The sequence below is a fragment of the Thamnophis sirtalis genome, unplaced genomic scaffold, assembly GCF_051295495.1.
Source record: "Thamnophis sirtalis isolate CommonGarterSnake01/CBP01778 unplaced genomic scaffold, rThaSir2_p1.2 scaffold_8, whole genome shotgun sequence".
Taxonomy (NCBI): domain Eukaryota; kingdom Metazoa; phylum Chordata; class Lepidosauria; order Squamata; family Natricidae; genus Thamnophis; species Thamnophis sirtalis.
Window position 1 is genome coordinate 68,071,692 of NW_028261388.1, and position 17,830 is coordinate 68,089,521.

The window sequence follows — 17,830 nt, forward strand, 5'->3', positions numbered from 1 at the left end:
TGGCGAACCCGGAAGTAAGTAACTTCCGGAAACGGCGAAGAGCCCACCCGCCCGCCCTCCTTACCCGGTTTTGATGAGTTCTGCGCTTCCACGCATGCGCAGGACGCATACAGCGCCTGCGCAGGACGCATACAGCGCCTGCGCAGGACGCATACAGCACCTGCGCGATCCTCCAGGAGCAGCTGGAGCATCGCACAGATGCTAGTACGCATGCGTGCACCGCGCGCGTGCACGAGGACGCCGCCGGGCCCGTTCCAACCGAACCGGTTGGAACGGGGCGAGAAACCCATCCCTGGCTTCCACCCACATATTTTTTCAGATTTTTTTCAAACTCAATGTCAGAGTCAAGAAAAGATGGTTTGCAGGCCTGACACTCAAACCCTGTTCACTAGAAACATGCCATACCAGTAACAGCACATCAGAAGAAAAGATTTTATTTTTCTGAAAGAAAAAAGCAATATAAATATTAGAGTATAAAACTTGCGTGTTAACACATCAATATCAGTTACATGGATATAAGAAGGATATAAGCATATATATATAATATATAAGTATAGCTCAATATTAGACACATTGAAGGGACAAGTAAGTGTGTTTCAGTTCACATACAGTTAAAAGCACAATGAACACACATGAAGAAGATCCAAAAGAATATAAAATACTGATGTCCACTACTCAATTACTAAGATTAAACAAATAAAAAAACACACATCACTACTCACTACTACAGTATTTTCAGGTGTAGATGAAAAAATAAACAAGATTAACTAAGATTCATCTACAGTACTTTGGGAAAGGTCACATGTTAACTACTCAATTACATAAGAAGCTTTAGGCACAACCCAGCAGAGGTGTGTACCTGCACAAACTGCATTGAGATAAATGGGAGCTGTGTGACAGGAGGACTATTGTGCGCTCTCATTCATTTAAATGTGGCTCATGCTACAGAACATCCCACTAGTTTGTTGTCTATTTCACTAACTATGTAAACTGTTTCTAGTGCAGTCACCAAAGAAAAAGTTGATGGAGAAGCGTTTGGGATCACTATAAAACCCATATGTAGACAAAAATGTCTTGTAGACAAATCCTACTTTCTAGACACAGGGAAAGTATCAAATAGTTCATAAAATGCTCTTAGCAGTGACAAAAACATAGCCAATCAGTTTGGGAGGCAACTTGGGAAACTTGTCATATGTTTAGACTGATCTGTTCTGACTATTTCAAGAAAGCTATTTATTACAAGGAAAAAAATGTTCTTGGACTAATGGTTCACCCTCCATGTTGGAAATATGCTCTTTTGATTCCTTATGGCTCTTTTGTTGCAATAAAAAAAACCATGAGATAGTACAGAAAACCTACAATATATCTAGAAAGACAACCAATTTTGCCAAGTAACATTACAATTTCCCACCTGACTCAGAGTGCCATTACATTATCAAATGGGCCAGAGTTAGGAAACCTCATTTTTTGTCCATACTATGGAATGATGCAGTTAAAAGAGTAAATCCAACCATTTCAAAACATAGTAACACAAATTGCATTTTTAATATTTTAAGGTCTATTCATATCCAAGAAGAGGTAGTGGTAGGCCCCTCAAATTTCCTGATTGTATCAATACAACGTCATTTGTTTAATATTTATAAATTTCAGGAATAAAGTGATTGGCTTTGCAATTTGGCCAGTTCTACTCCAGTAAACATTAATTGGACTTGGTCCCTTAGCTTTCCCAAATCAGCCACTTTCTATTTAATATCAAATTGTGAAGACCAACAAACCAACCTTATTTTTTGGCTATACTGCACAGAGAAATGAAATACACAAGCTTCCCAATCTCTCTGAGGAAGGGCAATGCATCTTGTTTGTGAACTTTACTCACAGACAGTGCAGATGTGGGCACTTGAGAGCATATTAGCATGCTGTTCATGTCATGCAATAAATTTCCCAATTCAAGCTTGGGTGTGAAGTCAGCTGTTCTGTAAATGTGAAGTGATTTGCATGCAGTTTGATGTGCAGAAAAATGTGAAGCATTCTATTTTTAAGGTTCTACCTATAAGATCAGCAGAGTTTATCCAGTTAACAAAGACATCTCCCTCAGCAGTCAAGCAAAGATATGAGCAGTAGTTCACTATGCTCACAAGTGAATGACTTTTTTCTTTAACTTCTTCTAGAAAACATTTAGTATACATATACTATGATGAGATGAGTTGCCTCTTTAGAGATAACTGTAAATCAATCATGAATGGCAGTGTTCTCTGTCTTCCTTATATCTATGACATGTTCTGTGCATGAAAATTTTCTCATTGCAATACACTTCTTGCTTCTCAGAAATTACAATATCGGTTTATTTATTTTTCCTGGACATTATTGGTTAAACTTGTAAAAAAGATAAATGTAGCTGAATCTCATACTCTTATAATAATACAGGATACACATTTCTTTTAAAATAAAGCAGGAATTAAAGCACTCCCTATCAATATCATAATAAGGATTCCAGCTGAAATGATGTCTAACCCTCCCCCCAAGAACTTCTATCAAAATTTGGAAAAGTGAGAATTTTTGTAAAAATGGAGGAACTTATATAAATAAAAAACTCTGTTCAGAATAATTATTTACAATGAGCAGAGCCCATCCTAAATTTTGTTGGTGATGTAGATCTTCAGGAAAGAAAATGTTTCAAAGATCTCACACCCTTGCATATTACATTGTCCTCGAAAGAGTATACACTGTATTTGTTATTATTCAGATATTTTTCTTCATGAATAACAGCAGTACATCTACTCATAAACTTAGATGACAACAACAATGTACATTCACAATGTTCCATATTTTAAAAAAAGGTTTAACCACAAATTCACATTCATCTTCCATCCTAGACTATGAACTGGGGGAGTGCTGGAAGAGTCTGCCCTTTCGATTTACGTGGAAGTGGCTGTGTTATCCTGTGGATCCTACTTCTTCTCTTTCTTTCCTGACTTCTTCTTATTTCCTCCTCCAGAGGCTGCCGGTTTTCCATCACGTTTGTTAGTGGAATTGGAGAGGGTAGCAGTGCTCCCAGGGATATACACGTTCTGTCTATAATCAGGAACATGCTGAAGGGTGAACTGGGGGCCATACCTGGTGCTGAGCCCCATGGTACCTGCTGTTGCTCCTCCTCCCAGAGTAGAATTTCCATCTGGATTAGCTGCAGCGGCGGCAGCAGCTTCTGCAAGAGTATTAGAACAGGAAGAGGGGAAATAAATAGGTTTTAAAGTAATATTTGAATGATGTCATGCATATGCAGATTTGACTGAAAAGAACATTTTCTCTTCCCTGCAATTGAAGAGGGATATGTTTTAGAAACGGTCAGATTATATAAGCCTATCTAATTAAATTTCTAACATCTGCTTGAAACATGAAGAACAATTGCCTGAATTCCCTGAAAAAATCCTGTATTGTTAGTTCCTCTGGTGAGAGAAGTAACATATATATTGCCTCTCCAATAATTATGCACTCCAGTCTCTGGAGCTTCCAAATATATATATATAGGGTTGACATAATGTGCACATATAGATTTACTGTTTAAAAAGATTAAAACAAAATCAACAAAATTAAAGCAACAACAACAATAACAACACCATCCAGATTTAATATTATACCCTGTTTTAAAACCTTGCAAAAATTTTGAACACCTTGAAAGACCTCTTCCTTCTCCCTTTATTCAAAACAAAAATGTAATTCAAGCATTGAATTAAATGCAGATTTTTTCCTTCAGTATTGTACAATAATTATTTTGGCTATCAACATTCATAAAATATCACAATGCTCAATGTCTTGATAAGTTTGAAATACTGTGGAATTCAGCTTGGCACAATTTATAAATCGTGAATCCACAACAATGGATCTGAAGTTCTGCTATTAATGCTAGACTTTCAACACCAAGTGCAGTAACAAGACATACCATGCAAAATAATGTTTTGGCTGCTGAAGTATATCTATAATATGTACCTAAACTCTCTCTGAGAAATCTGTTACACTTATGGTTGGTTGCCCAGTCAGACAGAAAACACCGGACTGGATTTGGCTATCAAATTCTTCTCAAGGAGCTGGAGTAGACTGATATTGTTTGAGGATGTTAAAGATATCATTGCAGGATGTAATCTGTTCCAAGTAAAGCTGCTTTTTGCAATAGACTGATAGTGATTTTTGTCAAGGTTGATGGTGTTGAAATTTTGTAATTGCATCCAATTATCCAGACTTTTACTCAAACTTTTTTCTTTCTTGTCTTATTATTATTTAAATTTATATGCTGCTTGATTCACTTCATTTTAAGAGCAAAATAAACTAATTTCACATTCTTTAAAAATCCCTTCCACTGAAATATCAGAACAGAGTATTTGAGCACTGTATTTTTTATTATTCATGTTACAAATTCATTCAATATCTTGTTTCAGGTTATGGAATAGTTAACATACATACAGAGAACCAAATCATGAAACAAAGTTTATTAGAAAGCATGAAAAAGTTTATATCCAGAATTGATAAGTACTCCAAGAATGTAAAATAAGGAAACAGTACACAATGCAGGAATTAGCAAGTTCTGGTATCATATAAAGATAGTCCCTGACTTACATCATTTAGTGTTACAATGGCATTGAAAAAAGTGACTTATGAATATTTTTCTCACTTACAACATGGTCATGTGAGCAAAATTTAGATACTTGGCCAAATGACTCATATTTAGGATGGTTGTTGTGTCCCAAGGTCATGTGATCACTTTTTGTGACCTTCTGAGAAGCAAAGTGAATGGGGAAGCCATATTTATTTAACAACCATGTTACTAATTTAATAATTGTACTGATTTCACTTAACAACTGTGGCAAGAATGGTTGCAAAATAGGGCAAAACTCACTTACCAAATGTCTTACTTAACAATAGAAATTTTGGGCTTCATATTGGTCATAAGGACTACCTGTACCAATTTATAACTTCTAAGCCTTAAATTTCAATATGCATAGTATTATCCATTTTACGGTGCAATTAAAGCACAAAGACTTCTCAGACTTACATATGGTTCCAAACCATCCAATCTCATTCTAGAATATATTTAATGTAATATTTTTATAATATGCAGTGATTATTGATTAGTTTAACATAAGAGACACTTTAGCTTTTTTGCCATCAAACACAAATCTTTTGCAGTACATTTTATACTAAATTTAAAGGGTTGTGAAGAGAGATGGGAATAAACTAGATTATTTGTGAAACCAACCATTTGCTGATGCTAAAATCATAGCCTGAAGCATTTCAGTATCAAACTGATTGTTTGGCCAAGTTCCATTTTCATCTCCATTCTGAGATCTGAAAAGAAAGAAAGCAATAGAAATATATGAAAAGTACAATAGAAGCAAAATGAAAAAATGTACATTTTTATTTATTGATTTTATGTATATGCTGCTTTGATTTCCTCACATAATTTGTATCAAAGTTTATTCTTAATATTTATACAAAGACCACTCCCCAATAAGTAGATTAACTTCTCAGATATTAATATTACTTAAATGAACTAATTCACCAATACACATTAGTTCCTGGAAAAGTACGCATCTTCTACATTATGGAGTTTGTGAAATGAGCAGTTCTGTTATGTCTGTTCAGATTCAAAGTTCCAATCTGATTTCCTTTAATGCAGTTTCATCATACTTTAAGTGGCTGTATCCTGGCAGCCATGCCAATTTGTTTTTTAAAACCACTGGTGCATGATTGCATAAAGAAATGCAATAGGGTGAGTGGGAGAACAGATTCAGGAAGTGACAGGCCCATTCATAAGTCAAACCTTTGCAATGAGACCCCTTCTGACTGAAGAGATGGGAGCCTATATTACCCTTTTATACCTGCAGTTGTCAAGCCACCAATAGTTATTCCCAAACTTGTACTTGTGCATTTTATTTCTTTTTTCTCACTGAAGAAATTTTAATTTCATTTTATTATTTTCAGCTCATTTTTCTAAACTATCAAGATTCCTATAAAATTTGTTCAGTATTCTGGAGCAGTAGCTATCCCACCCAAATGCGTCACCTGCACATTTGTAAGAATTCCCTCATCTCTTTACAGAAGGGTTTAATAAATATGAGGATCTTAATATTTGTAGAATGAGGGGGCAACTCCACTAGGAAAGGATATATGAAATGCAATGGACCATCTGTCAGACTATAAACAGCCAGGTCCAAATAAAATACGTTGGGTTGGGAATGGTGTATGTGTGGATGCATGAGAGATGCCACGTAGGACAAGAAGAGTGGGCACATGTGCACAAGGGTCAGGGACCCTGCATGGGGGGAGGGGCAACATAAGTTAGGAAGGGTGCAAATGTCTGTGACAAGTCAGGAAATTTGTGGAGGAATGGTGTATGCTAGATAGGGTGACTGGGTGTGTGAGAGTATATGAGATGTGCTGTTCAAGTCATGGATGATGCACAGGGGTGGTTAAGAGGATGTGCTTAAGAGATGCCATAAGGGATGTGGGTTGGGGGAGCATGTGAAGGGTGTTATAGACTGGGGAAAATGCATGGGGATCCCCATCTCCCTGTTCTTCCCTCCATTCTCTATTCCTTCTTCTCGTTCCCTTCCCTGCAGGCAACTGCTGGGTGGAGCAGGGAACAAGAAATTGTAAGTCATTTAGAAGCTGTCAAAGAACATTCAAAATGAGCATGATGAGCACCACAGCAGCAGTCCAAGAGTACAGAAATTCCATTGCCTTGTAATTCCCCAAATTCCACTGCCTTGTAATTCGTGGGTCCTGGATTCTGGACACACTCTGTAAGTTCAGACCATTTAGCAATAGCAATAGCACTTAGACTAATAAGCCACTTTACAGGGCTTTACAGCACTCTCTAAGCGGTTTACAGAGTCAGCATATTGCCCTCAACAATTTGGGTCCTCATTTTACCCACCTCGGAAGGATGGAAGGCTGAGTCAACCTTGAGCCTGGTAAGATTTGAACTGCCAAATTGCAGGCAACCAGCAGTCAGCAGAAGTAGCCTGCAGTACTGGACTCTAAACACTGGGTCACCGCGGCTCATTCAAGGTACTTTCCTTCAAAAATTGTTGCCCTATGATGCACTGTTTTTCCCAATTAAAGGCTATGGGAATAAGAGTTTAGATAGATGATGAGATAGCTAGCTAGCTAGGCAGGCAGATGTTTTTTCCCTGAAGAAACGTTATAATGAATAAGAAGTTACTATAACAACTGCAACAGGAGAAACAGTTCTTTTGGAACTGAGGCAAGGATAATATAATACTGTCAACACATACCTGTTTCACTTATGCATTCAGAAAGTATTCAGACCCCTTTCACTTTTGTCAATTTTGTTATGCTGCTGCCAGATTCTACATTTGTTGAAATTCTTTTTTTTCTCATTAATCTACAGTTGCTATCCCAGAATGACAATGTGAAAATAGAAATTTAGCAATGTCTGTAAATTTATTTTTAAAAATGAAATATCACATTGGCATAAGTATTAAGACCCTTCACTCAGTCCTTTTTGAGGTTCCACCACAAAACCGCGGTAGACTAAAGCGCGTGTGACTAAAGCGCGGTGACAAAACCGCACCGTCAAAACCGCGCGACAACAGCGCGCTGACAGAAGCGCGCTGTAACATAACCCTAAAAATAACCCTAAACGTAACCCTAAACCTAACCCTAAACCTACCCTAAACCTAACCCTAAACCTTACCTTAAGTTAAATCGCGCTTCTGTCGGCGCGCTGTTGTGGGCGCGCTGTTGTGGGCGCGCTTTTGACATCGCGGTTTTAGCGCCGTGGTGTTGTCGGCACGCTTTTGACGTTCGCGGTTATGTCGTGCCACGCTTTTTGAAGAACCTTTGGCAGCAATTACAGCCTAGAATCTTTTTGAGTATTATGTGAAAAGTTTTGCACCCCTGGATTGAGGGATTTTCTGCAATTCTTACTTGCAAATCCTCACAAGCTCAGTCAGGTTGGATGGTGACTGTTGTTAGACAGTCATTTTCAGGTCCCTCCAGAGATGTTCAATAGGGTTCAAGTCAGTGCTCTGGCTGGGCCACCCTAGGACATTCACAGAATTGTCCCTAGGCTACTCCTATGTTGTCATGGATGTGTGATTAGATCGTTGTCATGTTGGAAAATGAACCTTTGGCCAGTCCGAGGTCCTGAGTAGTGTGAAACAGGTTTTCATTGGGGAAATCCCTGTACTTTGGTCCATTCAACCCTGACCAGTCTCCCGATCCCTGCTGCTGAAAAACATTTCCATAATATGATGCTGCTGCCACCACGTTTCACTGTTGGGATATAGTTTCACATATAGACTGGGTGAAACCAGGTTTAATAGCAGTAATTATGAGAAGGATCTTGGAGTCTTAGTGGACAACCAGCTTAATATGAGCCAACTGTGCAGTGGCAGCCAAAAAAGCCAATGCAATCCCAAATTGCATTAACAGAGGGACACAATCAAGATCAAGTGAGGTACTACTAATACCACTCTATAAAGCCTTAGTAAAACCACATCTGGAATATTGCATCCAGTTTTGATCAGCGCACTATAAAAAAGATGTTGAGACTCTAGAAAAAGTGCAGAGAAGAGCAACCAGGATGAATAGGGGACTGGAGACTAAAACATATGAAGAACGGTCACAGGAACTGGGCATGGCTAGTCTAGTGAAGAAAAGGACCAAGGGATACATGAGATCAGTGTTCCAATATCTGAGGGGCTGCCACAGAGAGGAAGGGATGAAGCTATTTTCCAAGGCGCCCAAAGGCCACACAAGGAATAATGGATGGAAACTGATCAAGGAGAGATTCAACCTAGAAATAAAGATAATTTTTCTGACAGTGAGAACAATTAACCAATGGAACATCTTGCCTTTGGAAGTTGTTAGAGTTTCATCACTGGAGGCTTTCAAGAAGAGACATCTGTCAGAAATAGTGTAGGGTCTCCTGCTTGAGCAGGGGGTTGGACTAGATGACCTATAAGGTCCCTTCCAACTCTGTTAATCTGTAATCTGTAATCTGTATGATATTGGGCAGCTGATGAATGGTGCCTGGTTTCCTCCAGACATAACATTTAGAATTGAGGCCAAACAGTTGAATTTTGGTTTCATTAGACTAGAGAATCTTGTTCCTCACAGTCTGAGAGTCTTTCTGGTACTTTTTTGCAAACAGACTTTCATGTGTTTTGTGCTGAGGAGAGGCTTCTGTCTAACCACTTTGCCATAAAGCCCAGATTGGTGTAAGGCTGCATTGATGGTTGTCTTTCTGGAACCATGACCCGTCAAAAGGGCGAACGACAAAACTGCGCCCGACTAAACCATGTCGCTGATGTCATCAACGTGGCGACAACAGCCAGCGCGGAGAAAGAAGGGCACTTTAAATAGCGCATTGAAAGAAAGCTGATTCAATTTAAGGTAAGAGTTAGGTTTAGGGTTAGCTCTAGGGTTAGGTTTAGGGTTAAGTTAAGGGTTAGGGTTAGGGTTAGGTTTAGGGTTAGGTTAAGGGTTAGGTTAAGGGTTAGGGTTAGGGTTAGGGTTAGGTTAAGGGTTAGGATTAGGTTTAGGATTAGGTTAAGGGTTAGGTTTAGAGTTAGGTTTAGGGTTAAGGGTTAGGTTTAGGGTTAGGTTTAGGGGGTTAAGTTTAGGGTTAGGGTTTACAGCATGCTTCTGTCTCCGTGCTGTTGTCGCCCTGTTGATGACGTCAGCAACGCGGTTTAGTCGAGCGTGGTTTTGTCGTTCGCCCTTTTGTCGGTGAACCTTCTGGAACTCTGTCCAATCTCCATACAGGATTTTGGAGATCAGTTAGAGTAACCATTGAGTCCTTGGTCACCTCTCTTACTAAGACCCTTCTCCTCAGATTGCTCAGTTGGATGGCCAGCTCTTGGAAGAGTCCTGGTTATGCCAAACTTCTTCCATTTGAGAATTATGGGGGCCATCTGCTCTTAGCAACCTTCAGTGCAACAGAAATTTTATTGTAACTTCCCCAGATCTGTGCTTTGCAATAATCCTGTCCCTGAGCTCTGCAGGCAGTTCCTTTAACCTCATGGCTTTTGCTCTGCTCCAGTATGCATTGTCAGCTATGAGGCCCTTTATAGAGAGGTCAGTGGTGGGTTTCAAAAACTTTTAGAACCTATTCTGTAGATGTTTTGTGGGAGTGGCTCGGTGGTCATGTGACCAGGTGGGCATGGCCAACTTGTAAAATGTGGTGAAACTCACTTAACAACGCTCTTGCTTAGCAACCAAAATGTTGGCTCAGAAATTCTGGCATTTGAAGTGTGCAAGTCTTAAAGTTGTCAAGTTACAAGACCCTTGCACCCCTAACCATTTACAAAAAAACTCCAGGGGTGTTCAAACTTGACAGCTTTAAGACTTGTGGACGTCAACTCCCCAAATTCATCCTTCCCTCGCTCAGCTGCTATCGCCGAGGTGCCACCAGGCCAAGCGAGGTCTTGGGAGGGACCTTTCCTCCCCCTGCAGAGAGCCATGTCACGAGAGACGAAGTGGGCTGGTTTGAATGCAGACAAGCAGGCGGTTTAGTGGCCATTGAGTGCTTCCTTTCTTTCAGGGTGCTTTATTGAGCGCCTCCTTTCTTTCTCCGCCTGCCTCCTTCACTCATTTGGGCAGGCCCTCAGCTATTGTGCACCTCCTTTCTTTCTCCACCTGCCCGAACGAGTGAAGGAGGCCACTAAACTGCCTGCTCGCCCGCATTCAAACCAGCTCCTCTCTCCTGGCACGGGCTCTCTGGAGGGGGAGGGAAGGTTTCTTTCCTTCCCTCCTGTGGCATCCATCTGTAGGGGGAGGGCACGGACTGTTTGGAGGTGATGGGGAAATGGAGGCTTCTTTGCCAGCCTCCCAGCTGGCAAAACAGACATTTTCACAGTGGTGACCGAAGCACAATCCTGGGCAGTGAGTTCCGGCTCTCCCCTTCCCCAAGCATGTCCCGTTGCTGCTGGCATCACTTTTGGTGAGTCTGGTGTGATGGCGGGGCTCTTGTCATTGCTGACAGCATCGCTGGCAGCCACTTCTTGCCATCACTGTCACGCTGGATTCATCAAAGCAGCAATGGGACATGCTTGGGGAAGGGAGAGCCAGAACTGACCGCCCAGGATTGTGCTTCAGCTGCCAGTTGCCAAGCATCCAACTTTTGATCACATGACCACAGGGTTGCTGTAACGGTCATAATTGTGAAAAACAGCCAATTTTTTTTTCAATCCCTTTGTAACTGTGATCAGTCACTAAATGAACTGTTGTAAGTCGAGGATTACCTGTACAGTGATTCTATTATAAACATGACCGGATTTGAAGAGATGAAAGATGGATTCAAAGTAGGCAAGCAAAACCAGCTAACAGTTTCAGCTATGCAATATAGCAATACAGTATATTAACCAAATAGAGAAATATGGACGGGGTGTTGAGAAGTAAAAAATCATAGAGGGAGTGTTGAATACTAGCGCGGGAAATACGAACGCGTGTATAAAGGACTCCTTTCCTGATTGGTTCCCGGGCAGAGCCGGTTCAATCTTCACCCTGATTGGTCGAGCTACTCGACGCCCCATTGGCTCCTCGTTCAAACCCGGGGGTATAAATGTTTGGCGCGAACCACGCCACGTTGAATCGCAGTTTACTATGAGCTGAATAAAGTCACTTCCTCATGCTATCTTGTCGCATCCTTCCCTTCGCTCCAAGATACAAAACTGGCGACGAAGGTGGGATCCCGATTCCCGCGACCACGGAGAAGAACAGCCAGCTGCCACCGCGTCTGAACCAGCTCGAACGCTATCTCAGACTGAGAACCCCGGCAGCGAACGCGAAATTTTCTCCGCCTTTCCTCTCTCTCTCTCCGCCTCCACACCACGATGGCATCGTCGCTTCCTCCTTTCGCGCCATTCGGCGTAGCCACCGGAGAATCATGGGACGGGTTCATGGAGCGGTTCGAGTGTTACCTGATCGCCTCGAAGAACCAGGCTCAGACCGACGAGGAGAAATGCAGCTTCTTCCTGTCCTGCTGTGAGCCTTCCATGTTCGCCTCTGCGAGAGCCCTGGCCGCCCCGAGGCCAGCCTACAAACTTGGGTGGGACGAGCTGATGTCCAGGCTGAGGAACCACTACGCTCCCTCACCCTCTCTATTTGCACGCCGTTTCGCTTTCCGCCGCCGAGTGCAAAAGCCCAATGAATCCATCAGCCAGTTCCTGGAGGCCTTGCGCACTGTGGCCGCCCAGTGTGATTTTGCAGACCTGGAGGAGAACCTCGCGGAGCAGTTTGTGTGCGGGGTCCGCGACGTGCAATTGCGCAGCCGCATGCTCCGGAATCACAAAATCACCCTGTTGCAAGCCGTGGAGACAGCACGAGCAGCCGAACTGTCCGAACAATCCACGGCCGACATGGAACGCCTCCAGCTGAACCCCCCCGCGCAAGCCGCCGCGGGGCCGTCCACCCAGACGCACCTCGTCGACGACCTCTCCCCTGCCGAAGACGAGGAGGAGGAGGGGGAAGAAATCGTCGGACAAATGAGGACGCAGCCGAAGCGGAGGCCACCCCAGCAACCACCGACGCCCGCTCAGCCAGCCGTAAACGCACCTTGCCGCGGATGCGGCGGCCGCCACAGCCGCGCAGCCTGCCCGTTCCGTTCTGCCGTCTGCCGCCGCTGCCGAGGAGAAGGGCACCTCGCCAGGGTCTGCCGGGCTCTCCTGCCAGCCCCATCGTTCATGCAGCCCAGCGACCAGCGCCAGGCATCGCAACCGCAACGCCGCCAACAGCCACGTTCCGCGAGGCGAGCTGAGGACTGCCATTCAACCTACCAGCCCTCCAGCGCCGACTGCGTGGTCTACCAGGCATCCCACGTTCCCGCTGGTAGCCGCAAGATTAGCACCGCCGTCCAACTCGAAGGTCAGCTTTGTCAAATGGAGGTGGACTCCGGGTCTTCCCGTTCTCTCCTATCTTGGGCTTTGTTTTCCCGCCTTTGTCCCGGGGTTCCCCAGAGCAGATTGCGCCCCGTCGGGGTCTCCCTCCTAGACTACCAGGGAAATGGGATTCCCACAGCTGGGATATTCCACATCCGGGTGGAATACGGGAATTTTAAGGGGAAACTCCCAGTCCTAATCGTCAGGAACGACCTGCCCGCTCTCCTGGGGTTGGAATGGTTTCCCGCCTTGGGCCTCACCATAGAAGGGGTGCACAGGGTAGTTCCCCTCTCCGCAGATAGCGTCCTAGACGAGTTCGCGGATGTGTTCGATGGGAGATTGGGTTGTTACAAGGGCACCCCCATTTCCCTCTGCCTTGATCCCCAGGTCGCTCCCGTTAGGCTGAAGGCACGCAGGGTCCCTTTCGCATTGAGAGCAAAGGTAGACGCTGAACTGGATAAACTTATCGAGCAAGGGGTACTCGAGCCCGTAGATCACGCCCGTTGGGAAACCCCCATAGTCCTCCCGGTCAAACCCGACGGATCGGTGAGGATATGTGCCGACTACAAGTCGACCATCAATTTGGCCCTGCAGGCAAACCCGTATCCGGTTCCCGTAGTGCAGCACCTACTCCACTCTTTAGGACAGGGCCGCATTTTCGCCAAGCTAGACATGGCACAGGCCTACCAGCAGCTTCCCGTAGACGACGATGCGGCTACAGCCCAGACCATCGTCACCCACCGCGGGGCCTTCCGTTGCCGCCGCCTACAATTCGGCGTCTCGGTCGCCCCTGGGATTTTCCAGAGCCTCATGGAGCGGCTGCTCCATGGGCTCCCAGGCGTCGTTCCCTACTTCGACGACGTCCTGGTCGCAGCCCCCAGTCACTCGGAACTCCTGAAAACACTGCGGGAGGTCCTCACACGTTTTAGGGAGGCAGGACTGAAATTAAAGCGCAGCAAATGCGAAATTGCTGTTCCTAAAGTCGAATTCTTGGGGTTCCTCATTGATGCACAAGGCATCCACCCCACTCCTTCCAAAGTTGCCGCCATCAAAAACGCACCCGCACCCACCTCTAGGGCGGAATTACAGGCCTTCCTGGGGCTTTTAAACTTCTACGCCCCTTTTATCCCCCACAAGGCGTCACTAGCTGAGCCGCTGCACCAACTACTGGACCGGTCAGCGGCCTGGGAATGGGGTAGCCGTGAGGCACACGCGTTCGCGGCTATAAAGGATATTTTAACTTCATCGGCAGTCCTAATCCAGTACAGCGATAGGATGCCTCTAATTCTGACTTGCGACGCCTCCCCCTATGGCGTAGGGGCGGTTCTGAGCCACATCCTCCCGAACGGCTCAGAAGCCCCCATAGCTTTCTATTCCCGGACACTCTCCTCCACGGAGCGGAACTACAGCCAAATCGATAAAGAGGCCCTGGCTGCAGTCTCCGGCATTAAGCGGTTCCATGACTACCTCTACGGTAGGAATTTCACCCTGGTCACGGATCACAAGCCCCTCCTGGGGCTACTGGCGGGCGACAAGCCAACTCCCCCCATTTTGTCCCCCCGCATGACTCGGTGGACGGAGTTCCTAACAGCGTATTCGTATACGCTGTTATACCGTCCGGGCAAACAGCTAGGGCACGCAGACGCTCTAAGCCGTTGCCCTCTGCCAGAGACGGACACAGCCCACGTGCCCGCGCTCTCTGTTCTGTCCATCGCCGAATCCGACCTCCCCGTCTCGGCCGCGGACGTTGCAGCCTGCACAAAGGCTGACCCCGTCCTATCTCAGGTTGCTTCATGGGTTTTGAGGGGGTGGCCCACGGAAAAGGTAGCGGAAGAATTCCGTCCATTTAAAGTGCGACAAGCCGAACTCGCCCTTCACGGGGGGTGTCTTGTCTGGGGGGATAGGGTAGTGATCCCCACAGCCCTGCGGGCACGAATCCTGCCTGCACTCCATAAAAACCACCCAGGCATAGCGCGAATGAAAGCGTTAGCCCGTAGCTATGTGTGGTGGCCCTTGCTAGATTCCGAAATCGCAGATTATGTAGGCCGATGTAGAATATGCCAAAATTCTAGGCCGAATTCCCCCACAGCCGCTCCTCGCGAGTGGGAAATCCCTAGAGGCCCATGGTCCCGTTTACATATTGATTTCGCCGGTCCCTTTCACGGCCGAAACTTTATGATAGTGGTAGATGCTTACTCTAAGTGGGTGGAGCTGGTAATCATGACCTCCACCACAGCGGAGAGTACAGTGAGGGCCCTGCGTAAGATGTTCGCTACCCATGGGTTACCGGATGTGATAGTTTCCGATAACGGGCCCCAGTTTACCTCCACCACGTTCCAAGAATTCCTGGCTGAGCAAGGAATCAGACACGCGGCCACAGCCCCCTATCACCCAGCTAGTAATGGCCGGGCGGAGCGCGCAGTTCGCTCAGCGAAAGAAGCCTTGGGCCGCATGGGCCAGGGCGACTGGCAAGAAAGAGTGGCGGCTTACCTCTTGAGCCAGCACTCCATACCCTGCCCAACGACTAATAAAAGTCCCGCGGAGCTCTTGATGGGTAGGAGATTGCGAACACCCCTAGACAGACTCCATCCACTTTACGCAGGGGATCTGCCGAGCAACCTGGGGGCCCTCCCTTCCCACGCGTTTAAGTTAGGGGATCCTGTATGGGCCCGTTCTTTTTCTGGGGATCCACGGTGGGTTCCCGCAACCATCACAGCCCTGACTGGCCCCTGTTCCTTCAGGGTCGGCCTGGCCGACGGAATACAATGGAGGCGCCACGTGGACCAATTAAGGCGTCGTCTTCCCGCGGAAACAGACGGCCCAAGTCCCCCAGACACCCGCTCTCAGCCGGAGCCACCTTCGTTGACTCTTTTCCCTTCGGACCGTTTCCAACCGGGGAACGGGAGACAAGCCGATGCGACTTTTCCGAACAGGCGCACCTCACCCGGCTATTCCCGTCCTCGAACCCCTTATCGAGACTCTGAACCTACACCCCTACCGGACTGCACGGAGCCGCTACCGGACACTCCGGCCGCCACGGAAACACCGCCCCGGACAGATGGACTTCGGGCACGGGGCCCGGGGCCAGCTCTCTCTCACGGGACCGCACCGCAGGTTCACCGCCCCACCACAGACACGCCTCCGCCGGCGGCTCCCCCCCCCATCGACGGCCGCCGGGGAGCCACGAAGATCGGGACGAGAACGCCACCGTCCCGCCTACCTACAAGACTATGTTTGCCCTTCCTAAAGGAACTCTTTGACTGGGGGGGGAGGGGTGTTGAATACTAGCGCGGGAAATACGAACGCGTGTATAAAGGACTCCTTTCCTGATTGGTTCCCGGGCAGAGCCGGTTCAATCTTCACCCTGATTGGTCGAGCTACTCGACGCCCCATTGGCTCCTCGTTCAAACCCGGGGGTATAAATGTTTGGCGCGAACCACGCCACGTTGAATCGCAGTTTACTATGAGCTGAATAAAGTCACTTCCTCATGCTATCTTGTCGCGTCCTTCCCTTCGCTCCAAGATACAAAAGGGAGGCAGTCACAAATTTAGACAAGATTGTAAAAGATAAGGACATTACAAGACAATAAAAATCAGAATAGATAAGATAATGCTCTTTGCAATGATAAATATTGCCATGAATGCTGGATGAAGAGTAAGAAAAAGAAAAAGAAGAAATCTTTGTACAGAGATACTATACTTATACAGATCAAGAAACAAAAAATCTAGTATAAGGCTGCAGTATAGTACAAAATCTTACAAAAGTAAATGACTTTCGAAAAGAAGGAAACTGTGGTATCATTGCTCTTTTCACATCAACTGACCCAAAATTAGAGACAATAACAAAATTACTCCACAACTCACCCAACCTTGAAGTTCAATTGGCAGCCTATAAAAGTTATAAATAAATAAACCTACTAAAAATACTAAAAATGAAATACAATAAACTTCTAAAAATGAAGATTTAAGAGGTTGGGCTATGTCTTCCTTTTGGATAAAGATAGAAAGCAAAGAAAGTACAAAATCACTTTTGAGGGCTCTGAATATTTTCATTTCCTTCACATCTTTGCATTCTACATAAACAGGGAAAATGTTAAGCAACTTTTAAAAGTTTAACATTTTCACATTTATTATAGTGCCATATATCTACAGTGTTTCAAAGTTCCAAAGGAAGAATCTAGAATTTCAAATTCACAAAGGCTCAAATGTGGAGAAGAGAAAGTTCAAATGGCTATGTTCTAACCTAGTTAAATGAAAATCTATCCCAAATTCTTCTGCTCTGCCTCAGAGTTTCATGATTCTTATGGATAGCTTTAACTGATGTAGAACAAAAAGGAATAAGCAGATAAAGCCAATACTTCTCATCATACCTGCGTAATTGAGAAAAATTTCTCATCTATTGACCCCTTTTCAAGCATACAAATATGTTTCTCAGTTATCCAGAAGTGGGAGGGAAAAGGCTAAACTACTGAATTTCTGATTGCCAAGTAGTTATTAAATATACAGTTGTTAAATAAACACTTTGGAGATAAATGTTACACTTCTGATATAGGCAATTTCTGCATTAAGTTATTTACATTTCTTTTTCATATTCTATTCTGCGTGGTTTTGCTTTTAAAGCAGTTGAAATATTTCTGAAAAGAAGAGGTTTTGACTAACAGAGATAGATTGTATATTACATATACTGGTACATATAAACTTACATATGTAAGATCATAATAAAATATGCAAAATGGACTTTCCAACTACAGCCAAATATTTTTGTTTATTAAAATCCAGGTGCAGAAACAGTTTAACTAATAATACTAATGTATACTTAGCGTTTCTGTAGTATGTTCAAATATTCAAAGCACTGAATACATATATCAGATTATATTCTTACAGTGGTAATGGAATAGAAATAAGGAACTTGTAGTGCTTCCAATTTTGCT

The 17,830-nt window shown here is 44.7% G+C and overlaps 1 protein-coding gene across 1 annotated transcript in view; it reads right to left on the bottom strand.

Annotated features, from left to right (window-relative positions):
- Positions 1-418: 418 nt before the first annotated feature.
- Positions 419-17,830, bottom strand: part of LOC106552518 (uncharacterized) — a 36,169-nt gene continuing 18,757 nt past the window's right edge. The window contains exons 5-6 of the mRNA XM_014070814.2: positions 5,249-5,337; positions 419-3,202 (exon numbers count right to left, since the gene is read on the bottom strand). Coding sequence (XP_013926289.2) covers positions 2,949-3,202; positions 5,249-5,337 — 343 coding nt within the window. The 3' untranslated portion in view covers positions 419-2,948. The remainder of the gene's footprint in view (positions 3,203-5,248; positions 5,338-17,830) is intronic.